The 25,938-nt window shown below is 42.9% G+C and overlaps 1 protein-coding gene across 2 annotated transcripts in view; it reads left to right on the forward strand.

Moving 5' to 3' along the window:
- The window catches only part of RNF217 (ring finger protein 217), a 96,646-nt gene that overhangs the window by 55,023 nt on the left and 15,685 nt on the right, over nt 1–25,938 (forward strand). For both annotated transcript variants that reach the window (XM_056566466.1, XM_056566465.1), the window contains exons 2-3: nt 12,900–13,133; nt 22,171–22,335. In XM_056566466.1, coding sequence (XP_056422441.1) covers nt 12,900–13,133; nt 22,171–22,335 — 399 coding nt within the window. The remainder of the gene's footprint in view (nt 1–12,899; nt 13,134–22,170; nt 22,336–25,938) is intronic.

Here is a 25,938-nt window from a genome sequence, read left to right on the forward strand (position 1 = left end):
TATAGGTGTTCCATATCTAGATAAGTTTATTTTCAGGGATTTTTTTTCCTCCTAAAATGTAGCAGACACCACTTTGAACGAAATGTTGAAAACAACTACACAATGAGTCAAATTAAAAATCACTCCAGGTTTGTTTGTTTTTTTGTTTGTTTGTTTTGCCCATATCTTGTACAATCTCACCCATAGGGGGAGATTGATCAAACCTTGTGCAAAGGAGAAATTGCCCATAGAAACCAAGCAGATTCCTGTGTTCGTGTTGTCAGAGATTTTTAAATGAAATAAGCCGATTGGTTGCTGTGGGCAACTGCTCCACTGTCCAACAGATCATCTAGCAGACCTAACCTCTAGTAAACTGCATTTGGTCTATTAAACCATGATGTGATTTGGTACATAAAGTTTTTTGCCATTTAAAGTACTCCGGAGCGTGTTTTATTTTTTTTGATTTTTTTTTTTTAACCCTCTGTGCCTGGGCTGCCAAGTGAAACAAAACAAACTTTTTAACGCACCTTCCTATGTTCCCCTGTTGCTCTGAGGTTGATGTCACGTTCTCCGGTGCCTGACTTCTTCCGCTTCCTGTAAGTCGAAGAGTCACGTGGTGCTCAGCGTATCACCAGCCGCAGTGGGACACTGCTGTGGCCGGTGATACGCTTAGCGTCATGTGACTGTTCGACTTACAGGAAGCTGAAGAAGTCGGGGACCGGAGAACGGGACATCGATATCAGCGCAACGGGGGGAACATAGGAAGGTGAGTTAAAGTTTGTTTTGTTACACTTGGCAGCCTGTGCACAGAGGGTAAAAAAAAAAAAAAAAATGCACCAGAGTTCTCCTTTAAAGCTGTCGTTTGTATGCACTATGCCAAAATTTTAGATGGCACCGGGTCTAAGTCCTGAGTGAGTTGTAGTCCTGCTGGCCAGCCGACCCAACTGATGGACTCCATAGACTATAAAGAAGTGCCAGACAGGAGTGAAGCATGCTGCCATGCGCTTCACCTGACTATAACTTCTTCGGTCTTTAAACTTTTGGCATGTCATTTAGATGTCGCCTTATTTTTAACACATGACAGGAACACCTCAAGGCCTATGTGGACTGTCTGGGAGGGGTATACATTTTCAGCGTGTCAGTTTATGTTGCAGATTTTTCCTCCAGTTCACTGTAGCAGGGGTGACAGCTGGAGAGATCTGTGTATGTAGTGGTGAATACCTATGGCTTATAGAAGGCAATAGGCACTTGTGGGAGACTTCCTAGCAGTAATTAATGATCACTATCATGACCCCACCTGTCAGTGTGGCGCTGGCTGTCACTGCCATGCTCAAACAGATTAAAGGCTTGTAATAGCTTGTTTTCATCCCGGGCTCTTGTTTCCTAGAGTACTTCTAAAATGTCCTACCAGTAACAAAAGCTCCTGCAATTATTTTTTCATGAGACTTGATGAACTACTTTGAAGTAAGTATAGATGGCGTGGAGTGCGCCATGTTAAAACATTCCCGTCATGTATCTGGTAGAAAGCTATGATGTGTACAGATTGTGATACCTCTTATGAAGATACAGGGTTTGGACAGAAGAACTAGCCCTATTTTTACATAATGACCTCTTTTTGACACCCTTCCCATAACCAGTAGCGCCCATGTGTTTTTTATTTTTTTTAAATGACTTATGTCATATCTCTATTCAGTTGTTTTCAATGACACTACTAATGCTTTGACATATTGCCATAAAAGTTAAGATGGCATCAGATTTCACTCCTGAAACAAACAGCATGCACCTCACTTTGCAGCTGTCAATCATATCTGATCTTTTATCTGCATAAGTCTATGAATTGTGTCAGATTGGCTGGCTGGGAAGTGGAGGGCAAGATGACAATTATTACTTAAACACTATGGGGGAGATTTATCAAAACCTGTCCAGAGGAAAAGTTGCTGAGTTGCCCATAGCAACCAATAAGATTGCTTCTTTCATTTTTTTAAAAGGCCTCTGAAAAATGAAAGAAGCGATCTGATTGGTTGCTATGAGCATCTAGGCAACTTTTCCTCTGAACAGGTTTTGATAAATCTCCCAGATTACTTTGTAGCTGTGGTTGAAAGTAAAAATGACAAAAATAGTTAATTTTTGATTTAGGTTTAAAGGAGTACTGCAGCAATAGACAACTTATCCCCTTTCCAAAGTGTCTGATCGCTAGGGTTCGAATGCTGGGATCCCCACAATCTTCTGTATGGGGTCCTGGCTCTATCAGGTGTGCACTGCACAAGATGTGTATTGTGACTGCAATTTGATTGTGTTCCCTCACATCAAAATTTGACTTTTGACCACATCTACTTCTGTCTGACGATGTCTACAGCTCTTTGTGTAATGAGATGTGATAAAGAAAATAATAGAACTCAACACACCTATCAATTGAAATCTGTCCGGTCTCACAGATTAGGCCCCTAATACAATTTAAACAGATTTTTAAACTGGTACTTGTGCGGTTTTAATCTATGGAAATTGATAAGGAAAGTCTTTTATTTTTCTTAATGTAATTAGGTTCCTGGTGCTCGGGGGGCTCTACTTTGGAGGGGCAGTAGATATCCCATATCTGGATTTTAGTAAGGCTTTTGACACTGTCCCACATAGAAGACTTATCAATAAACTACAGTCATTGAGCTTGGACTCCAATATTGTTGAGTGGATTAGGCAGTGGCTGAGTAACAGACAACAGAGGGTTGTAGTCAATGGAGAATATTCAGAGCAAGGTCTTGTCACCAGTGGGATACCTCAGGGATCTGTACTGGGACCAATATTGTTTAATATCTTCATTAGTGATATCGCAAAAGGTCTCGATGGTAAGATGTCTTTTTGCTGATGACACAAAGATATGAAACAGGGTTGATGTTCCTGGAGGGATACTCCAAATGGAAAAGGATTTAGGCAAACTAGAAGAATGGTCAGAACTGAATTTACTGTGGATAAGTGCAAGGTAATGCACCTGGGGTGTAAAAACCCTTGGGCAGAATATAGAATATTTGACACAGTCCTGACCTCAGTATCTGAGGAGAGGGATTTAGGAGTAATTATTTCAGAAGACTTAAAGGTAGGAAGACAATATAATAGAGCAGCAGGAAACGCTAGCAGAATGCTTGGATGTATAGGGAGAGGTATAAGCAGTAGAAAGAGAGAAGTGCTCATGCCGCTGTACAGAACACTGGTGAGACCACACTTGCAGTATTGTGCGCATTACTGGAGGCCGTATCTACAGAAAGAGATATACCCTAGAGAGCTACTAAACTATTACTTGGGTTTCAGGATAAAACTTAGCAGGAAAAGTTAAAGACATCTTATCCCCCTATTCAAAGAATAGGGGATAAGATGTCTGATCGTGAGGGTCCTGCCGCTGGGGACCCCCGCGATCTCTCCTGCAGCACCCCGTTCCTCAGCTGCACGAAGAGAGGATCGCTCCTGCAGCACTCCCTTCCATAGACTTGCATTGAGGGGGTGGGGCATGACGTCACCATACTCCGTCCCCTGTATCGCCCGTCATCAGCCATGGAGTGAATCAACATGGTAAAGGAGGAGAGCATATTTAAGCCCTTAAATATAGCCCATAAATAAAGCCCATAAATGTACGGCGCTGCATAGTCATACTTAGCGCACATCGCCGCATATTTACAGCGCGGCTGTGCTCGCTTCTTTCACAGCGGGTCCCTGTGGCTGTCAGCAGCCGCGGACCCACCGGTAATGGCGGATATCTGTGATTGCACGGATGTCTGCCATTTACCCTTCAGATGCCGTGGTCAATACAGATCACAGCATCTGCCGCAGTGCGGCACTTAAAAGGGCTGATCTGATGGCCCACGGCACTGCTGCGGGGATCAGATCAGCCAAGATGGCGGACGGAGGTCCTCTCACCTGCCTCCCTCCGTCTCCTGGGGTCTTCTGCACTTATCTTCAGCAGACCAGAGCAGAAGATCACCGATAATACTAATCCTTGCTATGCCCTATGCATATCGCTGAACAGTATTAGCAATCTAATGATTGCTATAAATAGTCCCCTCTGGTGACAAAAAAAGTTTAAAATGTAAAAAAAAATTGAAAGCCCCCCCCCCCCCCCCCCCCCAATAAAGCTTTAAATCACCCCTTTTCCCCATATTAATACAAAAAAAAGCATAAAACAATAATAAACACATTTGGTATCGTCGCGTGCGTAAATGTCCGAACTATAAAAATTATAATGTTAATAATCCCCCTAAGTGCAAACTTATAGCTTTTTTGTCACCTCAAACTGCAAAAAAAAAATTATTAAAAAGCCATCAAAAAGTCAGATATAAGCAAATTGGTACTAAAACAAACTACAGATAATGGTACAAAAAATTAGCCCTCACACATCCCTGAATACGGAAAAATAAGAAAGTTAGAGGTGTTCAAAATAGGGCAATTTTAAACATACTGATTTTGTAAAAAAAAGTTTGATATTTTTTAAAAGCAGTGCAATAATAGAAATGTATGTAGCCATGAGTATCATTTTAATCCTATTGACCCAAAGAATAAAGAAAACACGAAATTTTTACTGTAAAGTGTACAGTGCAAAAAGGACAACTGGTCACACAAAAAAGAAGCCCTCATATGGGTCTTTGAATGGAAATATAAATGAGTTATGGATTTTAGAAGGCGAGGAGGAAAAACTAAAAACGCTAAAATAAAATGGACTGTGTCCTTAAGGTCAAAATGGGCTGTGTCCTTAAGGGGTTAAAGGAAGAAAAACTACCACAAGAGGACATTGTTTTAAATTAGAGGGGCAAAGGTTTATGCAGTAATATGAGGAAGTATTACTTTACTGAGAGAGTAGTGGATGCATGGAATAGCCTTCCTGCAGAGATGGTCGCTGCAAATACAGTGAAGGAGTTTAAGCATGAATGGGATAAGCATACGGCTATCCTTCATATAAGATAGGGCCAGGGACTATTCATAGTATTCAGATTATTGGGCAGACTAGATGGGCCAAATGGTTCTTATTTGCCACATTCTGTGTTTACCGTATATCCCGGCGTACAAGACTACTTTTTAACCCCTAATTTTCTTCTGAAAAGTCGGGGGTCATCTTATGCGCCGGGTATTGTGGTCCGGCATAGGAATACTTATGATTATCTGCCCGCCCGACTCCTGTGTGCGGCTGCAGGCGGGGGCCGGCCCAAGCATGTACAAACTAATAACTGTATACTTAAAAACCAGGGGGCCTCCAGCTGTTGTGAAACTACAACTCCCAACATGCCCGGACCGGCAAAGGCTGTCCGGGCATGCTGGTAGTTGTAGTTTCACAACAGCTGGAGGCACCCTGGTTTTTAGTATACATTAATTAGTTTTTACATGCTCTGGCCGGCCCACGCCTGCAGCCACACACAGGAGCCGTCCCGGGCAGATAATCATAAGTATTCCTATGCCGGACATCCCTGTGTTCCGAAAAATCTTTTTGGGACATAAGGATGTCTGCGGGTCACTAAGAAAAGAAGATTGTAGCAAGGGTCCAGCTCCTGGGTGTGCAAAAATCAATAAAACTTAGCCTTTAATAGTGCACATAAAAACATGGAAAAATCGCCACTCGGTGGGAAGTGACATGTCACTTTAAAAGAAAGGTGAAACGCTGACACGTTTCGAGCTGTTGCTCTTTGTCATGGCACTAACCATTCCCCGGCCGCTGCACGTCCTCCACCGGTCCTCCTGCGGTCTTCCTCCGGTCCTTCTGCGCTTCTCCACCTATTTATGGTTGTACGCACGGGACGTCAGTGACGTCCCGTGCATACAACCATAGAGACGCAGGAGGACGAGTGCCGGCCGGGGCCTGGTGAGTGACCAGCGGCGCGTCATCTACAGTGTCTTCCGATCACCGCTCCTCCGGTCCCGGGACTGCTGCTATGGTCCATAGGCCATAGCAGTAGATTGTGACCCCGGGCCGGAGGAGCGGTGACCAGAACACTGTGGCGGGCAGTACACAGACATACAACTTCCAGCCATATAGAGTGTATGTCTGTGGGGGAGGGAGCTGCCTACTATTGTGGGGGAGGGAGCTGCCGACTATTGTGGGGGAGGGAGCTGCCGACTATTGTGGGGGGGGGGAGCTGCCGACTATTGTGGGGGGGGGAGCTGCCGACTATTGTGGGGGAGGGGAGCTGCCGACTATTGTGGGGGAACTGCCGACCTAATGTGGGGGAGCTGCCTACTATTGTGGGGGGGAACTATACTGCCTGCTTAATATTGGGGGAACTACAAGGTACTGTACATCGCGGTAGGAGGGGTAGTCTTATACGGCAAGTATATCCCAAGCTCTTTATTTTAACTGTAAACTTATACACCGGCATATACGGTACTTTGCCATCCAGATCGCTCCCGTTTCCTCCTGTAGCCCTTCCAAATGTGAAAATTCTGTTGTCACCAGAGCTGCAGAATCCCATTGAGATCATTGGAAGGCTGCTGTAGGCAGAATCTGTGCGGGGATTCCATAGTGTGAACAGGCCCTAATACAGGGATTCCCCCCCCCCCCCCCCCTCACGACATAAGATGGCCCCTGTCCCCAACGTTCTGGACCGTCCTCTTCGGGCTCCGCTGCATGGTTGTCGCTCACCTTAGTCGTCATCACGTCGCCGTGTACGCCATCCAATAGGCTGAGTTCACACTAAGTTTTAAGCAATACGGGACCGTATATAGCTGGGGGCGGGGAGCGAAAACCGGGTGCTCCCGTATCCCACCCGTATGTGATGCATTTCAATGAGCCGACCGTAGTCAAATGCTGACTCCGGTCGTCTCATTTTTGCCCTGTATACAGTTTTCCCACTGGACCCACGGTTTTAGGTCTGGTTTGAGAACCGTATACGGGCCAAAAATGGGCCAACCGGAGTCAAAATTTGACTCCAGTCGGCTCATTGAAATGCATTACATACGGGAGCGCCCGTTTTTCGTCCCCCCCCCCAGCCTTATACAGTACCGTTTTGCTTAAAACGTAGTGTGGACCCAGCCTTATTGAGGGAAAAAAAGAGGTGTTGCTGGTGATAGCAGATGTGTTTTTAAGAGTTCAACGTGACTATGTAAAAAGAGTGTTCTGGTTATTTTAGCCAACCCCCGTACATAAATAACTGCGGAGGAGGCTACATGTGCATGAGGCTTTAGTGGCAATGAATGACAGTGTTGATTTATGTCATGAATAACACAATTTGCAGGAATCTCTTACCTGCAAATTGTATTTGTTCTAGGTAAAAGGCCAGCAAAAGCTGCTAGAAAGTGAATCCTTTTCATGGTAGCAATGGTCACTTAAAGTAAACCTGAGTGTGCACACAGACTTACCTCATAATTTTCTGGTGGCAATGGAGGCTAGAATTCCACTGAGATTTTTGCCCTGCGATTTTTTTTTTTGGCTTAAAAACGCCAGGAAAAATTGCCAGAAAAACTGCCACGTTTTTTCTGGCGTATTTTTCTTGCGTTTTTACCTTTTTGTGTGGAATTTGCCTTTGTTGGCCCTTTTTTTTTTTTTTTTTTTTTTTACAAAATAGTTGGGTACCAAAAAAAGATGCAGTAGAGATGTAAAATGTATTTTAACTAAATGTTTATTTTTTATAATAAAATTAAAATTTTTTATAAAGTGTGTGTTTAACTTTTCTCTTATTTTATTTTATTTTTTAAATTTTTATGTAGTACTACTATTCCCAGCATGGAACACAGTTCCATGATGGGAGTAGTAGTACCTGTACTATAGACATATCGCACCGGGTGTCACTCCTGACACCCGATGCGACCGTCCATTATATAGCAGAGATGGAGCGGCTCTATACAGCGCTCGTATCTCTGCACTGTACTTCGGCCACTGATGTGAATAGAACATCATTCATATTTTCCGTCCAGAGCTGTGATTGGCCGGATGGTTGCAGCCAATCACAACTCTGAGGAAAATATGAATGAATGTGTGGCCGGAGTATAGAGCAGAGATGTGAGCGATGTATACAGCCGCTCCATCTCTGCTATAGACAGGACGATCACAGCGGGTGTCAGTAGTGATACCCGCTATGATCTGTTCTTACCTGAAAATACTACTACTCCCAACATGGAACACACTCTCTTCCATGCTGGGAGCTGTAGTACCTGCATTAATAGACAGATCGCAGCGAGTGTGACTTATGACACATTATGTGATCTGTCTATTAATGCAGGTACTACAGCTCCCAGCATTGAGCAGAGTGTGCTCCATGTTAGGAGTAGTAGTACTTGTAGTTAAGGAAAGATCACAGCGGGTATCGCTACTGACACCCGCTATGATCCTCCGGTATAATGTATGGATGCGGCCACTCTTCTATGGTCCCCTGCACTGACGTATATATACACATGTTCCTATTTCCCACAGAGTTGTGATTGGCTGGAACCATCTGGCCAATCACAGCTCTCTGCGGGAAATATGAATATGTATATATACGGCAGTGCAGGGACCATAGAAGAGCGGCCGGACGCATCTATACATTAAACATTAGGATCGCAACGGGCGATCTCTCTATTAGTACAGGTACTACTACTCCCATCATGGAACAGTGTGTTCCATGCTGGGAGTAGTAGTACTACCTAAAAAATTTGAAAAACACACACAATACATTTTTATTATTGTCTGCCCACATAAATTGATCCCTGTTTAAAAATTAACATTTCATAATAAAAAAGATAAATTTCGTTAGATACAATTTTTTCCATCACTACTGTATCTTTTTTTATGGTACCCTACGAAATTTTTATAAAAAAAGGTATCTCCATCACTTTTTTGGATCGCTAAAGTCCAAAAAAGAATAAAAACTGCCTGCAAAAAAAAAGCAAAATTTAAAACCAACATGGCGTTTTTCTTGGCGTTTTTGCTCTCCCATAGACTTCTATGGGAGGAAAACACCACGATTTCAGGACAAACGGCAAACTAGGTTTTGTCGGGTGGTTTGAAAATCTAGCCTCTAAGCCCGAAATTGCTGAAAGACGGCAAAAGGATTAAAAAAAAAAAGCCAAACTGAAAAACGCCAAGTAAATCTGGCATTTTGCAGTTTACTATTGACTTGCAGCTAACATCTGGACGCTGCATTTTTTTCAAAAAATGCTGTGTGGGAAAATTGGCGCTTTTGACTGCGTTTTTGCAAAAAAAAACCTCTGTGGAGTTCAAGCCTAACTGCAATGACTTCTGCATGATTTTCCCCTCTGAAAAGCAGCAGCCACGAAAGAAACCTCCACCTAAAAAAAAGGTGCTTAATAGAAGGGGTTATTCCCTTCAGACTCCTCACACTACAATACACCCTCATCTGAGGAAACGTAAAAAGGCATACAGCACACTATTCAGTAGGTTTGATCATATCTTTAAGAAGTTTCCTTTATAAAGCCACATCCCTCCACACAGAGGTAGATTGGGAATGTGTATCACCAGGTCAGCCACCTCCTCGAGAGGGGTCGCCACAGCAACAAACAAATCATGCCGTTTTGTTTTGCATGGACAATGATAGTAATGATTGGTGGCCCTGCCTGTCCACCTGCTGAGATGTTATCCTTCTGGTTAACCTCCTGAGCGGAAATCCCGAGCGTGACTCGGGGTTAATTTTCCCTGCCAGGATCGGTAACCCCGAGTCACGCTCAAGGTAGAATTGCAGAGTTCCCGGCCGGGCTGCACGATATATCGCAAAAGCAATGCGATATAGCGATGCGGCCCCCCCCCCCCGGGAAAACATGCGATTATCTGCTCGGGTCGGCTCCCGTGGCGGGGGCCGGCCAGAGCAGGTAAAGAAAAATACTAAAAGTCAGTGTTTCCCTACCAGGGGGCCTCCAGCTATTGCAAAACTACAACTCTCAGCATGCCCGAGCAGCCAAAGTTGGGCATGGGCATGCTGGGAGTAGTAGTTTCACAACAGCTGGAGGCACCCTGTTAGAAAAACACTGAGCTAAGTGTAAAAGGAAAAAGGAGTAAAATAAAAACTTTTGCTTACCTAATCCTGGTCCCTGCAGATGTTGTTCCCCTCCATGCGGACCAATCCCTGCTCTCTTCACTATTCATCTTCCTGGACCTTTCCCTTTTCAGCCAATCACAGGCCGCAGTGGTGTAAAGCCTGTGATTGGCTGAAGGGGAAAGGACTTGTTCTGCAGCAAATACACTAGGTTTGAAATCTGCCTGGCAAACCCAGTGTATACTGCTGCAGGACAAGACAAGGTGAGAAGGGGGGGGTGAATGTGACAAAGGGGGGAATGTGACAGAGGGGGGGAATGTGACATGAAGGGGGGGGGATGAGACAAGTGGGGAAGAATGTGACAAGGGGGGGGATGTGACAGGGGGGGGAGAATGTGACAGGGGGGGGAGAATGTGACAAGAGGGGGGGGTGGTGTTAAGGGAGGGGGAATGTGACGGGGGAGATGTGAAATTCAATGCAAAAGATTGTAGCGCTTTTGGTACAAATTTCCAGACAGAATCATACCGCCAGGGAGGTTAAATGGATTGAAGTTATTTTATCCTGGCTGTTGCAGGCAGATGTTAGCTGTAATAAATAGCTGGCATCATTTGGCTATGGAACGGTCTCCGCTACTGAGCCTGCTCCGTACTCCCCTCCCAACATTGTGACGTACATGGTAGGGATCGACCGATATCGGTTTTTTAGGGCCGATACCGATAATCGGTGCAGGTTAGGGCCAATAGCCGATAACTTATACCGATATTCCGGTATAAGTTATCGGCTATTTAACCCCCTGCGACACCGCTGCAGATCATTGATTTAAAGCGAGCGCTTTAAATCAATGATCTGCAGTGGCTTTTGCGGGGCCATAGGCCGCCGCCGCCACCAGCTTCTCTCCCCCTACCTGTCAGGGTGGTCCGGGCCATCCATCCATCATTCATGTAGTGTCCGGGGGCGTTCCGGGTGGAGGGTGGTCCGGTCCGGGCTGTCCTTCTTCTCCGGGGGTCATCTTCTCCACTCCGGGCAGGCTCCGGCCTAGTACGCTGCATAGACGCCGCTGCGCAGTGACTCCCGTGCACAGCGACGCACCTGACGTCACGGCATAGCGGCGTCTATGCAGCGTACTAGGCCGAAGCCTGCCCGGAGTGGAGAAGAGGACCCCCGGAGAAGGACAGCCCGGACCGGTTCACTCTTCACCTGGAACGCCCCCGGACACTACAGGAAGGAAGGATGGCCCGGACCACCCCCATTACGGGTAAGTTTAATTTTTTTTATTGACTCTGAGGGTGGGGGAGGGGCCCGACCGGTATAGCGGTATGGGCAAAAATCCATACCGATATACCGCCTAGCATCACGGTGGGGGGTGCGACGCGGTGTGGTGGGTCGGGGGTGCGGTGCGGCGGGTCGAGGGGGTGGCGGTCGCGGTGCGGTGGGGGCGGTGCGGGGGGCGGGACATTATCGGCTTATCGGCAAGATAATTGCCGATACCGATAATGCCCAAAATCGTGATTATGGGCCGATAATATCGGCCATACCGATAATCGGTCGATCCCTAGTACATGGTATATCAAGTGGACATAAGAAAATTTTTTTGCTGCATAACTAGAAGCACATTGAATGCATCATAGATCTAATCCCTTCTGCTCCATTTGCAGCTGATGTACTTAAGGGTGACTAAGCTTTAGAACCTGCTGCTCCGTGTCAGGTTGTACCGAGGACGGGATTTCATTGTGTCAACAGAACAACCATACCTGTTGACCTCTGAGATCAGTGGGCCACAAGTCACACACCAGGAGCGACACTATAGGATAAGAGCAGCCTGTCAATCATTGCTGCATGTATGTATCCAGCCACATATTCTATTGTTTAGTGTTTGTTTATACTTCAGCTAGATTAATTTTGGAGATCTCCTAGATTTTACCACACATGTGAACAGGAATGCTCACTTTGGCAGATGTTGCAGAACTACAACAGCAGGCAGTTTGTTTGGCTGTCCAGGCATGCTGGGAGTTGTAGTTTTGCAACAGCTGGAGGCACCCTGGTTGGGAAACACTGTTCTAAGAGATAGATGACTGTTCTATCCGATACAATGGAGGGGATTTATCAAAGCTGTCTATTTCCCGCATCACTATACCTACAGCCGGTCTATTGTGCGCCTAATTTATCAAAAGTCGCATGGCTCTTGATAAATTCTGCGCACAGACTTCGGGATCTATGCTTTAGACTGTATTTAAACTTGCTCCAGCATGGTCTGACATTTCAAGGTACTTTCAACCGATGCGACTTTTCCCCGAAAAGTCATTATTGATAAATTCAGCACCAATGCATTTTTCCATCTAAAATAGACTTCCTCTAAAGCAAAAGTTGCAAAAAAAAGTTGCACGTATTTAGACTGCGACTTTCTATGCGACAAATTTAGACTGGAAAAACCAGTCTAAATCCTTTTTAATAGATTTCCCCCATTGGCCCTCATTTATTATTGCAAACCCGACAGAATTCTGTGCCAGAATTTGCGTCAGAATTGAGAAAACCCTGACTACTCTTCATTTTGCTAAGAAAACCTGACAAAGGGGCGTGGCCGTCGGGGAAAGGGGGTATGGTCACAGAAAAAGGGCGTGTTCCCAACATTTTCACAAAATCCCAACATATTTACTAAGGTTTCCACAGAAAATGTGGTGGATTTGAGCTGAGGAAAACCCTACAGGTCAGGGAAACCTTAGTAAATACCATGGAAAATAAATTAGTAGGGAATTAAAACCCACAAAGAAACCTACACTCCACTCTTAGGAAATCAGGGTTATTGTGTGTAAATTTAAAATGTAAAAAAAAAAAAAAAATACATTATCCCAATCTGTTAAATCTTCCCCTTTCTCTCTGTAAAGATACCAGGTATTTTCTCAAATGCTCTACAACATACTGTATGGACTCTGTAGCGCACAGAAGAAAACATTGATAACAAAGCTTATCTTTTGTCTTTTACCTCAGGTGCAGCTTGGACAAGTGGAGATAAAATGCCCAATAACGGAGTGCAATAAACACCTGGATGAATCCACCATTTTGTTCAACCTGCCACATGATGACATCATCAAGTACAAGTACTTTCTGGAACTTAGCCGTATAGACTCCAGCACCAAGCCCTGCCCACAGTGCAAGCACTTTACAACCTTCAAGAGGAAGATCCACATTCCAACCCCTAGCAAATCCGAGAACAAGTTCAAAGTAAGCCAATGACCTGTGCTATGTAGATCCCAAAATGACTTGTTTATATTTGCATCTATAGTACAAAAACATATATAATCCTACATCTACCATTCCAATCCATACAAATGCTTCAGAGCTGTGGTAGGTCCGATTTGCGGCTCTGAAGGGAGTCAATGAAACTGGTTTATTTCCCTTCACGCAATGAGTCTCCCAGTGTTGGATCACTACTTCCTCAGGCAATGACGCATGATGATGGGAAGTAAACCAGTTAAATTTACTCCAGTTTGAAGGTCTCCTCAGCGCTGCAAATTATACCTACCACAGCTGAGGTATTTTTTCTGGATTCGATTGTTGGTGAAAGATCGCCCTATATTTTGTGCCTGTCTTGCGCAACGTGATTCACATTAGGTGCTTTATCTGCAATTGTCTGTCCCTCTGCACCTATGGAGCACTCTATTTTTCCCATTTCTTTGTAGTGCGTCTACCACGGACCACTGAACAATGCTGCCCAGCATTTCTATGTATTATTCAAGTATCTTTTTCAGTGCTTACATTCATTATGTATGTGCTTTCCATATATTTTACTGTATATGGATGATTGTATACATTTAGAGAGAAACTCATTTTGCACTTGGCATACCACATATTAGCTAACATTAAATGTAGATTTAGCTCTGTGAATGCCCACATTGTCCTGCTTATTTATTTACATGAATATATCTGCTCAGACAATACTAAATTCCAGAGAGCAGCGTAAGCAGTGATACCTTATGACTGTCCACAATATAAAGATAAACTCTTATTAAAGGGGAACTTTTATTTTAATTAACTGGTGCCAGAAAGTTAAACAGATTTGTAAATTACTTCTATTAAAAAAAATCTTTATCCTTCCAGTACTTATTAGCTGCTGTATGCTACAGAGGAAATTATTTGCTTGTTAAATTTCTTTTTTGTCTTGTCCACGGTGCTCTTTGCTGACATCTCTGTCCATGTCAGGAACTGTCCAGAGTAGCATAGGTTTGCTATGAGGACTTTCTCCTGCTCAGGACAGTTCCTGATACGGGCATCAGCAGAGAGCACTGTGGACAAGACCAAAGAGATTCAAAAAGAAAATAATTTCCTCTGTAGCATACAGCTGCTAACAAGTACCGGAAGTAGAGATGAGCGAAGTTACAGTAATTGGATAAGTCACTAACTTCTCGGCTCGGCAGTTGATGACTTATCCTGCATAAATGAGTTCAGCTTTCAGGTGCTCCGGTGGGCTGGAAAAGGTGGATACAGTCCTAGGAGAGAGTCTCCAGCCTGGAGCACCTGAAAGCTGAACTAATGTATGCAGGCTAAAGTCAGCAACTGCCGAGACGTTCGTGACGAATCGAATCACTGTAACTTTGCTCATCTCTAACTGGAAAGAAAAACAGATTTGTAAATGACTTCTATTAAAAAATCTTTAACTTTCTGGCACCAGTTGATATAAAAAAAATAAAATAAAAATGTTTTCCACCGGAGTACCCCTTTAACCCCTTAAGGACACATGAAGTTCTCATACGTCTCCATTTCCGAGTCCTTAAGGACACATGACGTATGAGAACGTCATGTGTTTTACCGGCCCCCCGCAACCATCTGGAGCGGAGCCGGTGCCCGATGCCTGCTGAAATCGTTCAGCAGGCATCGGGGCATATCGCCCAGGGGGGTCATTATGACCCCCCCCCCCCCATGTCGGCGATGGCCGCAGATCGCTGGACAATTCAGTCCAGCGATCTGCGGCGGATTCCGGGTCAATCGGGTCTCCAGTGACCCGGAATTATTGGCTGATCGGGGCCGTCAGAGACGGCCCCGAACAGCCAGAGCCAGCAGGGGTGAGGTGGCACTGGTGCCACCTCACGATCGCTGCGGGTGTCACTCCTGCAACCCGCTCCGCCCCTCTTCCGGAGGACGTGAGCGGGTGAGGTACGTGCACCCCGGGTGCTGGGGACCCCGATCCCCGGCGTCCCTTTTGGGATCGGGGCCCCAGGAGCAGCGGCGGCGGCGACGACGAGGGACTGACCTGTGCGGCGAGGATCGTTGGAGGTGAGTGACAGCCTCCTGCTGTTGCTTAGCAACAGCTCCCAGCATGCAAAAAGGGCATGCTGGGAGCTGTAGTTATGCAACAGCAGGAGGCAGACCACCACAACTCCCAGCATTCCCTTATGGGCATGCTGGGACTTGTAGTTTTGCAACAGCTGGAGGCACATTCTTTCTATGGAAAAGTGTACCTTCAGCTGTTGTATAACTACAACTCCCAGCTTGCACAATCAGCTAAAGTGCATGCTGGGAGTTGTAGTGGTGCATCTGGTGGTTGCATAACTACAACTCCCAGCATGCCCGTTGGCTGTCGGTGACTGCTGAGAGTTGTAGTTTTGCAACAGCTGAAGGCACACTGAGTTAAGTAGCAAACCAGTGTGTCTCCAGCTGTTGCACATCTACAATCCCCAGCATCCCCAGCCAAAGTAGTATGCCTCCAGCTGTTGCATAACTACAAGACCCAGCATGCCCTTCCGCTGTCCGTACATGCTGGGGGTTGTAGCTTTTGCAACAGCTGAAGGCACACTGGTTGCAAAACACTGAGTTTGTTACCAAACTCGGTGTTTCACAACCAGTGTGCCTCCAGCTGTTGCAAAACTACAACTCCCAGCATGCACTGATAGACCGTACATGCTGGGAGTTATAGTTTTGCAACAGCTGGATGTTCCCCCCCCCCCCCCCCCCAATGTGAATGTACAGGGTACACTCACATGAGCGGAGGATTACAGTAAGTATCCGGCTGCATGTTTGAGGTGCGGCAAAATTTCTGCCGCAGCTCAAACTGCCAGCGAGAAACTACTGTGAACCCCCGCCCGTGCGACTCTACCCTAAAAACACTGCACTACACTAACACACCACACAAAATAAAAAGTAAAAAAACACTACGTATACACATACCCCTACACAGCCCCCCTCCCCAATAAAAATGAAAAACGTCTGGTACGCCACCGTTTCCAAAACGGAGCCTCCAGCTGTTGCAAAACAACTACTCCCAGTATTGCCAGATAGCCGTTGACTGTCTAGGCATGCTGGGAGTTGTACAACAGCTGGAGGCACCCTGTTTGGGAATCACTGGCGTAGAATACCCCTATGTCCACCCCTATGCAAGTCCCTAATTTAGGCCTCAAATGCGCATGGCGCTCTCACTTTGGAGCCCTGTCGTATTTCAAGGCAACAGTTTAGGGCCACATATGGGGTATCGCCGTACTCGGGAGAAATTGCCTAACAAATTTTGGGGGGTATTTTCTGCTATTACCCTTTTTAAAAATGTAAATTTTTTGGGAAACCAAGCATTTTAGGTAAAAAAAAATATATATTTTTTTACATATGCAAAAGTCGTGAAACACCTGTAGGGTATTAAGGTTCACATTACCCCTTGTTACGTTCCCCGAGGGGTCTGGTTTCCAAAATAGTATGCCATGTGTTTTTTTTTTTTTTTTTTTTGCTGTTCTGGCACCATAGGGGCTTCCTAAATGCGGCATGCCCCCAGAGCAAAATTTGCTTTCAAAAAGCCAAATGTGACTCCTTCTCTTCTGAGACCTGTAGTGTGCCAGCAGAGCACTTTTCACCCCCATATGGGGTGTTTTCTGAATCTGGAGAAATTGGGCTTCAAATTTTGGGGGGTATTTTCCGCTATTACCCTTTTTAAAAATTTAAAATTTTTGGGAAACCAAGCATTTTGGGTAAAAAATATATATATTTTTTTTTACATATGCAAAAGTCGTGAATCACCTGTAGGGTATTAAGGTTCACTTTACCCCTTGTTACGTTCCCTGAGGGGTCTAGTTTCCAAAATGGTATGCCATGTGTTTTTTTTTTTGCTGTCCTGGCACCATAGGGGCTTCCTAAATGCGGCATGCCCCCCAAAAACCATTTGTCGCTCCTTCCCTTCTGAGTCCTCTACTGCGCCCGCCGAACAATTAACATAGACAAATGAGGTATGTGCTTACTCGAGAGAAATTGGGTTTCAAATACAAGTAAAAGTTTTCTCCTTTTTACCCCTTGCAAAAATTCAAAAATTGGGTCTACAAGAACATGCGAGTGTAAAAAATGAAGATTTTGAATTTTCTCCTTCACTTTGCTGCTATTCCTGTGAAACACCTAAAGGGTTAATACACTTACTGAATGTCATTTTGAATACTTTGGGGGTGTAGTTTTTATAATGGGGTCATTTATGGGGTATTTCTAATATGAAGACCCTTCAAAGCCACTTCAAAACTGAACTGGTCCCTGAAAAATAGTGAGTTTGAAAATTTAGTGAAAAATTTCAAAATTGCTACTGAACTTTGAAGCCCTCTGGTGTCTTCCAAAAGTAAAAACTCATAAATTTTATGATGCAAACATAAAGTAGACATATTGTATATGTGAACCCAAAAAATATATATTTTGAATATCCATTTTCCTTACAAGCAGAGAGCTTCAAAGTTAGAAAAATGCAAAATTTTCTTTTTTTTTCATCAAATTTTGGGATTTTTCACCAAGAAAGGATGCAAGTTACCATAAAATTTTACCACTAAGTTAAAGTAGAATATGTCACGAAAAAACAATCTCTGAATCAGAATAACTAAAAGCATTCCAGAGTTATTAATGTTTAAAGTGACAGTGGTCAGAATTGCAAAAAACGCTCCGGTCCTTAAGGTGTAAAATGGCCTGGTCCTTAAGGGGTTAAGGACTCAGCCCATTTTGGCCTTAAGGACTCAGACAATTAAATTTTTACGTTTTCATTTTTTCCTCCTCGCCTTCTAAAAATCATAACTCTTTTATATTTTCATCCACAGACTAGTATGAGGGCTTGTTTTTTGCGCGACCAGTTGTCCTTTGTAATGACATCACTCATTATATCATAAAATGTATGGCGCAACCAAAAAACACTATTTTTGTGGGGAAATTAAAACGAAAAACGCAATTTTGCTAATTTTGGAAGGTTTCGTTTTCACGCCGTACAATTTATGGTAAAAATGACGTGTGTTCTTTATTCTGAGGGTCAATACGATTAAAATGATACCCATTATTACGTACTTTTATATTATTATTGTGCTTAAAAAAAAATCACAAACTTTTTAACCAAATTAGTACGTTTATAATCCCTTTATTTTGATGACCTCTAACTTTTTTATTTTTCCGTATAAGCGGCGGTATGGGGGCTAATTTTTTGCACCATGATCTGTACTTTTTTTTGATACCACATTTGCTTATAAAAAACTTTTAATTGATTTTTTATAATTTTTTTTTTTTAATAAAATGTATTAAAAAAGTAAACATTTTTGACTTTTTTTTTTTTTTTCCGTTCACGCCGTTCACCGTACGGGATCATTAACATTTTATTTTAATAGTTCGGACATTTACGCACACGGCGATACAAAATATGTGTATAAAAAATTTTTACGCTTTTTGGGGGTAAAATAGGAAAAAAACGGACGTTTTACTTGTTTATTGGGGGAGGGGATTTTTCACTTTTTTTTTTTTTTTTTACTTTTTACATTTTTTTTATTTTTTTTTTACACTTCAATAGTCCCCATAGGGGACTATTCATAGCAATACCATGATTGCTAATACTGATCTGTTCTATGTATAGGACATAGAACAGATCAGTATTATCGGTCATCTCCTGCTCTGGTCTGCTCGATCACAGACCAGAGCAGGAGACGCCGGGATCCGGACGGAGGAAGGAGAGGGGACCTCCGTGCGGCGTTATGAATGATCGGAACCCCGCAGCAGCGCTGCGGGCGATCCGATCATTCATTCAAATCGCGCAGTGCCGCAGATGCTGGGATCTGTATTGATCCCGGCACCTGAGGGGTTAATGGCGGACGCCCGCGAGATCGCGGGCGTCGGCCATTGCCGGCGGGTCCCTGGCTGCGATCAGCAGCCGGGATCAGCCGCGCATGACACGGGCATCGCTCCGATGCCCGCAGTTATGCACAGGACGTAAATGTACGTCCTGGTGCGTTAAGTACCACCTCACCAGGACGTACATTTACGTCCTGCGTCCTTAAGGGGTTAAGACAACAGGTAAAATTTTATTTGGATATAAATTTAGGACAAAAAACATACTCTGAATCATGTTAAGATAATGTATTTACAAAGTTACTATCCAATCAAAAGCAAGAAAGAACAGCACAGTAAGGATCCCTACAATTTTACTAAAAATAATGCATTGTCAGAAAACTACATATTAAATGAGGTTGTCAATGTAAATATCTTTTTGAAATGTTTGTGACTTTTTTTTTTTTCTTCTTATAACACTCTTGACACTATAGGCGGATACCTTTTTTATATATATATATATATATATATATATATATATATATATATATATATATATATATATATATATATATAATATATATTTTTCCCTCTTGCTTGCTATGTGGGTGACTGTGGGTCAGCAGTGTGTGGGCTATTTAACCCCTTCCCTCTCAGGCCATTTTTCATTTTTCAAAATTTGTGGGGCAAAATTGAAGAAGAAAAAACGCCATTTTGTAAATTTTGGGGGCTTCCTATTCTATTCAGTACAAACGACACATTATCTTTATTCTGTAGGTTCATACGGTTACAAGGACACCTAATTTATATAGGTTTTATTTTACTACTTAAAAAAATTATAACTACATGCACCAAAATTTGTTTTAAAATTGTCATCTTCTGACCCCTATAACTTTTTTATTTTTCCTGCATGCGGGGCTAATTTTTTGCGCCATGATCTGAAGTATGTATATATATATATATATATATATATGTATATATATATATATATGTATATATATATATATATGTATATATATATATATATGTATATATATATATATATATATATATATATATTATATATATATTATATATATATTATATATATATATATATATATATATATTATATATATATTATATATATATATATATATATCTATATATATATATATATAATTTTTTTTTTTTTTTTTTTTTTTTTTTTTTTTTTTTTTTTTTTTTTATGGTATGCAAAGTGGCCAAAATATGCAATTTTGGACTTTGAATTTTTTTTACGTGTACTCCATTGACCGTGCGGTTTAATTAACATTTTCTTTTTTTATAGTTAGGACATTTATGCACGCGGCGATACCACATTTTAATTTTTTTCATTTATTTTTTTTTCATGGTAAAAGGGGGGTGATTCAAACTTTTATTAGGGAAAGAGTTAAATCACATTTACTAACTTTTTTTTCATTTATTTATTTTTAACTTTTTTTTTACACTTTTTTTTTCTTTAGTCCCCATAGGGGACTATTACATGCATACTTTGATTGCATACACTGAACAATGCTATGCCATAGCATAGCTTTGATCCGTGTTATCTGTGCTCAATTGCTCAAGCCTGGATCTCAGGCTTGGCGCAATCAAGTGACGATTGGACATCGGGAAGGAAGGTAACAGCGGTCCTCTCAGCTGTTTAGGATGCTGCGATTTCACCACGGCGGTCCCGAACAGCCCACTGAGCTAACCGGACCAAAGAGATATCGGCCCCATAAAAGCTAAGTTAATTCCCTTTTGTGTACATCTAGAGGGAATAAAATCTGATAGTCAAACACTTATCAAGCATATGTTTTCCTGGTTGTAACAACAGATTTCACTGTTCTCTGCCAACCTCTGGGCCATGTTTAGTTATTTTTTTTCTCTCTCAATCTCTTTTGTAACACACAAAAAAGCCTTGTAGTTTGTTTCCTGAACCACTGCGACAATTCCAGGCCAGTTGGAGAAAAATATGGGACTGCAGTTCTGAGAGCAATGTAGTGTTTGTAAAAATCAAACCATCCCTGAGGAGAATCCACTAGCAGTATTACTCGGTTGGCTTTGGCTGTTGTCCACATGGTAGGAGAATTTGTTGGTCATGTGTTGATCAGGCATCAATTGTAACTCAATTCACTGTACACAAAGATAAAGGTATAATATAAATAGGCTGGCTGTATTGCTTGGTTGTGTTCTTGAGGGTAAACCAAGCTTATTAGAATGTACTCCTATGTTAAACGTAAGTGACTGCATTCCCTTTGGGATTACCAGCGGATCACCTTCATTTTTAGCATACCAGTCTATTGATTTAAGCTGAACTTGTTGAAGGATTCAGATATGTAGAGCTGTTACATAACACCCAAATAACCACAATTCATTAGGAGGCCATACACCAGGCTGCTGTGTGACCTGCTTTATTTTACAGCACTATTGCACATATTGTATTATTTGATGCTAATTTGGTTGTAGTATATGACGTAAGTGTGAAGGAAGTACATGACAGATGGTAGGTAGATTTAGATTCTACAGTCAGAGACTATTTAAAGAGTCCAGGGACAAGGAACAAAAACACTTTTTCTTACTCTTACTGCTCATTCCCAGTCCAGCGCTGCTGCTCTGCAGTCCCTGATGACGTTACCATACACTTCACTTGTGCACATGCCGACTGAGGCCAGTGATTGGCTGCAGTGTCCCATGCGAGCAAAGGGTGGAGGAGTATAGGTTCTCTACTACCATCCCTTACCCCTGTGAAATTTTTCCATTAGCCTGAAAAATCTTTTACATTTTCTTTAAAGGGGTACTCCGCTGCCCAGCGTTTGGAACAAAATGGTCCGAATGCTTAGAGCCGGAGCCTGTGACATCATAGCCCCGCCCCTCATGACGTCACACCCCGCCCCCTCAATGCAAGTCTATAGGAGGGGGCGTGACGGCTGTAGTCATCAGTCATCCAGCACGGAGTGGAGTTCACTCCGTGCTTCAGATGACTGGGGTGCCACAGCAGAAATCACGGTGGTCCCCAGCAGCGGGACCCCCGCTATTAGACATATTGTCCCCTATCCTTTGGATAGAGAAGATGTTTTCCGGCAGAGTATCCCTTTAAGCTGGTGTTATCTGACCAGACTTTTTGGATTTGTGACAATAACAAATGACTACATCTCTTCATTGTATTTATTTTTATTTAATTATTTGTGTATTAATTTTATTTTTTTTTAATTTTTTTTTGCTTTTAGATTCAGTGTCCATCTTGCCAATTTGTATGGTGTTTTAAGTGCCATTCTCCCTGGCATGAAGGAGTTAACTGCAGGGAGTACAAGAAAGGGGACAAGCTTTTACGTCACTGGGCCAATGAGATTGAGTATGGGCAAAGGAATGCTCAGAAGTGTCCAAGATGCAAGGTGAGTTTCCAGCTGCTTAAAAAGTCTGAAAAGCCCATGGGCGTCCTTCAGCTAATTCTTTTAATGTTTTATTAAGGTTGGATAATTTTACTGTACTTTTGTATAGTGCAATGTTATTCCACGGTGTTCATTTTAGCATCTAGTAGTAATTTTACATTTTGAGGTCCGATCAGAAAACCGGATATGGGTCAAAAATGAGCCAACCGGAGTAAAACGGTGCCTCCGGTCGGCTCATTAAAGTCAATGGATTAGGGCGTCGGTCCGGCACCCGTAGAGTGAAAACGTGGTGTGCATGCACCCTTATCCTATTTGTGTATTTAAAGGTGGCAGCCCAACAGTCTTATGGCGCCCATTAAAACAATGGACATTGGTGGTCCTCTTGAGTAATTTTTCCAAAATCAGCCCTCAAACAACCCCCCAACAGGTTATGTTCTAAAGATTTAATTAAGGGGGATGTTTGTTTTTTTACATACCAGAAATGGAATAAAAACCTTTTGGGATTTATATCTCTGGGCACTTTCACTATATGTGCCAAATGACTATGGGGGAGATTTATCAAGGGATTTAAGCAGCTTTTTTTGTGTACAAAAGTCGCACAAAAAGTTGCAGGTGAGACTTTTTGTGCGATTTAATTTTATTTATTACTTTCATTTTCACAGGCACGGTGGGGTAGGAGATGTACAGGAGGGTGACAAGCTTGTCACCAGACCGCACATCTCCCGCCCACGCATCACTACTTCAACTCCCAGCATATCCTTACTGTAAGAACATGCTGGGAATTGTAGTTGTGCGGCACGGGGGGAGTGTGATAGATGGGCAGCGTGTCACCCACCAGCGCCGCATGACTACAACTCCCAGCATGTTGTTACTGTAAGGGCATGCTGGGAGTTGTAGTCATGCAGGTGACAAGCTTGTCACCAGCTTGCACATCTCCCCCAGCCCTGCTGCATGACTACAACTCCCATTATGCCATTATGTTCTTACCGTAAGGGCATGCTGGGAGTTTTAGCCGTGCAGTGCGGGCGGGTTGCAATAAAATGTACTAACCTATTTTCCATGTTTTTTTTTTTTTTCTCATTTCAGATCAGTGTATCCTGTGGACTACGACGATGACCAGTTTTTTTTTTATATTAATTTTTTGCTTGCTTTTAATAAAATGGTTGAGGGCTTGCGAGGGAGTGTTTTTTTGAATACGTTTTTTAAACATGTTTTTTTATTTACTTTACATGCTTAGTAGTGGAAGCTGTCTTATAGACAGAATTCATTACTAAGCCAGGTCTTAGCGTTAGCCCCAAAAACAGCTAGCGCTAACCCCCGATTATTACCCCGGTACCCACCACCACAGGGGTGCTGGGAAGAGCCGTTACCAACTGGCACAGAGCGTCAAATATGGCACTCCTGGACCTAGGCCGTAACAGGCTGGCGTTTAGGCTGGGGAGGGCCAGTAACATTGGTCCTCGCCCACCCTGGTAACGTCAGGCTGTTGCTGCTTAGTTGGTATCTGGCTGAGAATGAAAATATGGGGAACCCTATGTGTTCTTTTGTTTTTGTTTTTCCCCCCATAAATAATAAAAGAAAAACCACATGGTTCCCTGTCTTTTTATTTTCAGCCAGATACCAACCAAGCAGCAACAGCCTGGCGTTACCCAGGGTGGGTGACGACCATTGTTACTGGCCCTCCCAAGCCTAAATAATGCCAGCCTGTTACCACCTAGGTCCAGGAGCGCCATATTTGATGCTCTGGGCCTGTTGGTACCGACTCTTCCTGACAGCCCTGTGGAGATGGGTACCAGGGTAATAATCGGGGGTTATCGCTAGCTGTTGTTGGAGCTAACGCTAAGCCCCATCTTAGTAATGGACTCAGTCTATAAGACTGCTTCCACTACTAAGCCTGTAAAGTAAATAAAAAAAAAATGTATTCCAAAAAAACACTCCCCCACAAGCCCTGGTTACAAAATGTTGTTAATATTAAATAAATAAAAAAATGCTGGTCATCGTAGTTCACCAAATCTGAAGTAGCCCACAGGATAGATGGATCTGAAAGGAAAAGAAAAAACTAAATGCTTGTGTAAGCCAAATTTATCAACCCCCTGTGATAGTATGATAAATACGTCATACATAAGCAAACCCAAAGCAAAAAAATGCCTACAGAACTCTTACCAAAGCAAACAATGATAAATGTTCCCCTATGTCCTTTTGGAATATGTCTGGCAGTATGAATCAATTCTGAAAAAACTATCACACTATCAAGAACAGCCCATGCCCATATGCCTTACCAAGACATCTAGATATGATAGAAAGAGGCCACTACCTTTCCCCCATCAGCCACAGTGGAAAGTGGAAGACAAATAATTGATGCATTTTATTTGCCTGTTTGCTTTCTGCTTGGTTTCCACACAGGTTTTTTTCTGATGGTTTTTTGGAAAACTGCCTTTTCAGTTTTTGAGCCAAAGTCAGAAGTGTATTCAAAAGGAAAGGGAAATATCAAAGAAGGACTTACACTTCTCCTTTCTTTCGGATCCACTTCTGACTTTGGCTCTAAAACTCCAGTGGCAGTTTTGAAGAAAAAAAATACTCCAGAAAAAAAGCCTGTGTTGAAACCAAGCCTTCCCCTTAGATGCTGTTTTACATAAGTGTCACATCCTTGTATATCTTAGCTGATCTTACAAGGTAATTGGTAGACAAGTTCCCTCTGTTGCCTGCATTTTCACAAATGTCACTTGGGCATTAATAATTGACACTGTATTACAGCCAGAACAAGCCATGTAACCAGAGTTTATTTAACTGGGGCAGTCTCTCACAAAGACAGGCCGAAGTAATGGTCCTATCTCACATTACAATAATCTTGCCATTGTGGTTGACACAGTAGGTCCAGGTGGGAAGTGTTCTGTCTATTGTACTACCTCCATATGTGGTTTTCTTAATTTTGAAGGACAAGACTGACAATAGCCCGGCTATGTAAGGTTGAAGCTATTGTTTCAGCAACACCTCTGAGTTGACAGGTCAAGTAAGTTTACTGTTTCACATCTCCTGAGGCAAGAACGCTCAATGCCATCTCATGGGAGTGACACAGGCACCACCATTCACTATTCCTGTGCAACCTGAACACGCTTGGGTATAAACACACTGTATTATCAGGTCCTTAAACGGTTTGGAACAAGTTAGGAAGGAGAGCTTTTTTGTTTATAGGATCAACAGAAGACAACAGTCACTTGGTTTTATTAAGTGGTTATAAAAAGTGCAAAACAAACTCCTCAGATCATCACTCACCCCTTACCTACATTTTGTGTTTGATCCTGAGAGGAGACCAGTTGGGTTTGTGTTGTTTGAACAACAAGCAGTCTTAGTATAGGTGTAAATACAGACAAGGAGGAGTATGGGTGATTAGTCACTTTGTATAATGGCCCAGAAGCATTTCAGATCCAGAATTACCTGATGAGCTGCAATGTTTAGATGCAAACATTTAGTTTATTCACCTGTAGTTTAGCTAAGAACACATAAGAGGCCTTCTTCCATAAAGCTATGTCCATTTGGAGCCACTGTCATAGATTGTCTGTCTTCCTTTTGGTGGAGCCTATTTTGTCAGTAGCAACCAAAGTCAGC

The sequence above is a fragment of the Hyla sarda genome, chromosome 3 (genome assembly GCF_029499605.1).
Source record: "Hyla sarda isolate aHylSar1 chromosome 3, aHylSar1.hap1, whole genome shotgun sequence".
Lineage (NCBI taxonomy): Eukaryota > Metazoa > Chordata > Amphibia > Anura > Hylidae > Hyla > Hyla sarda.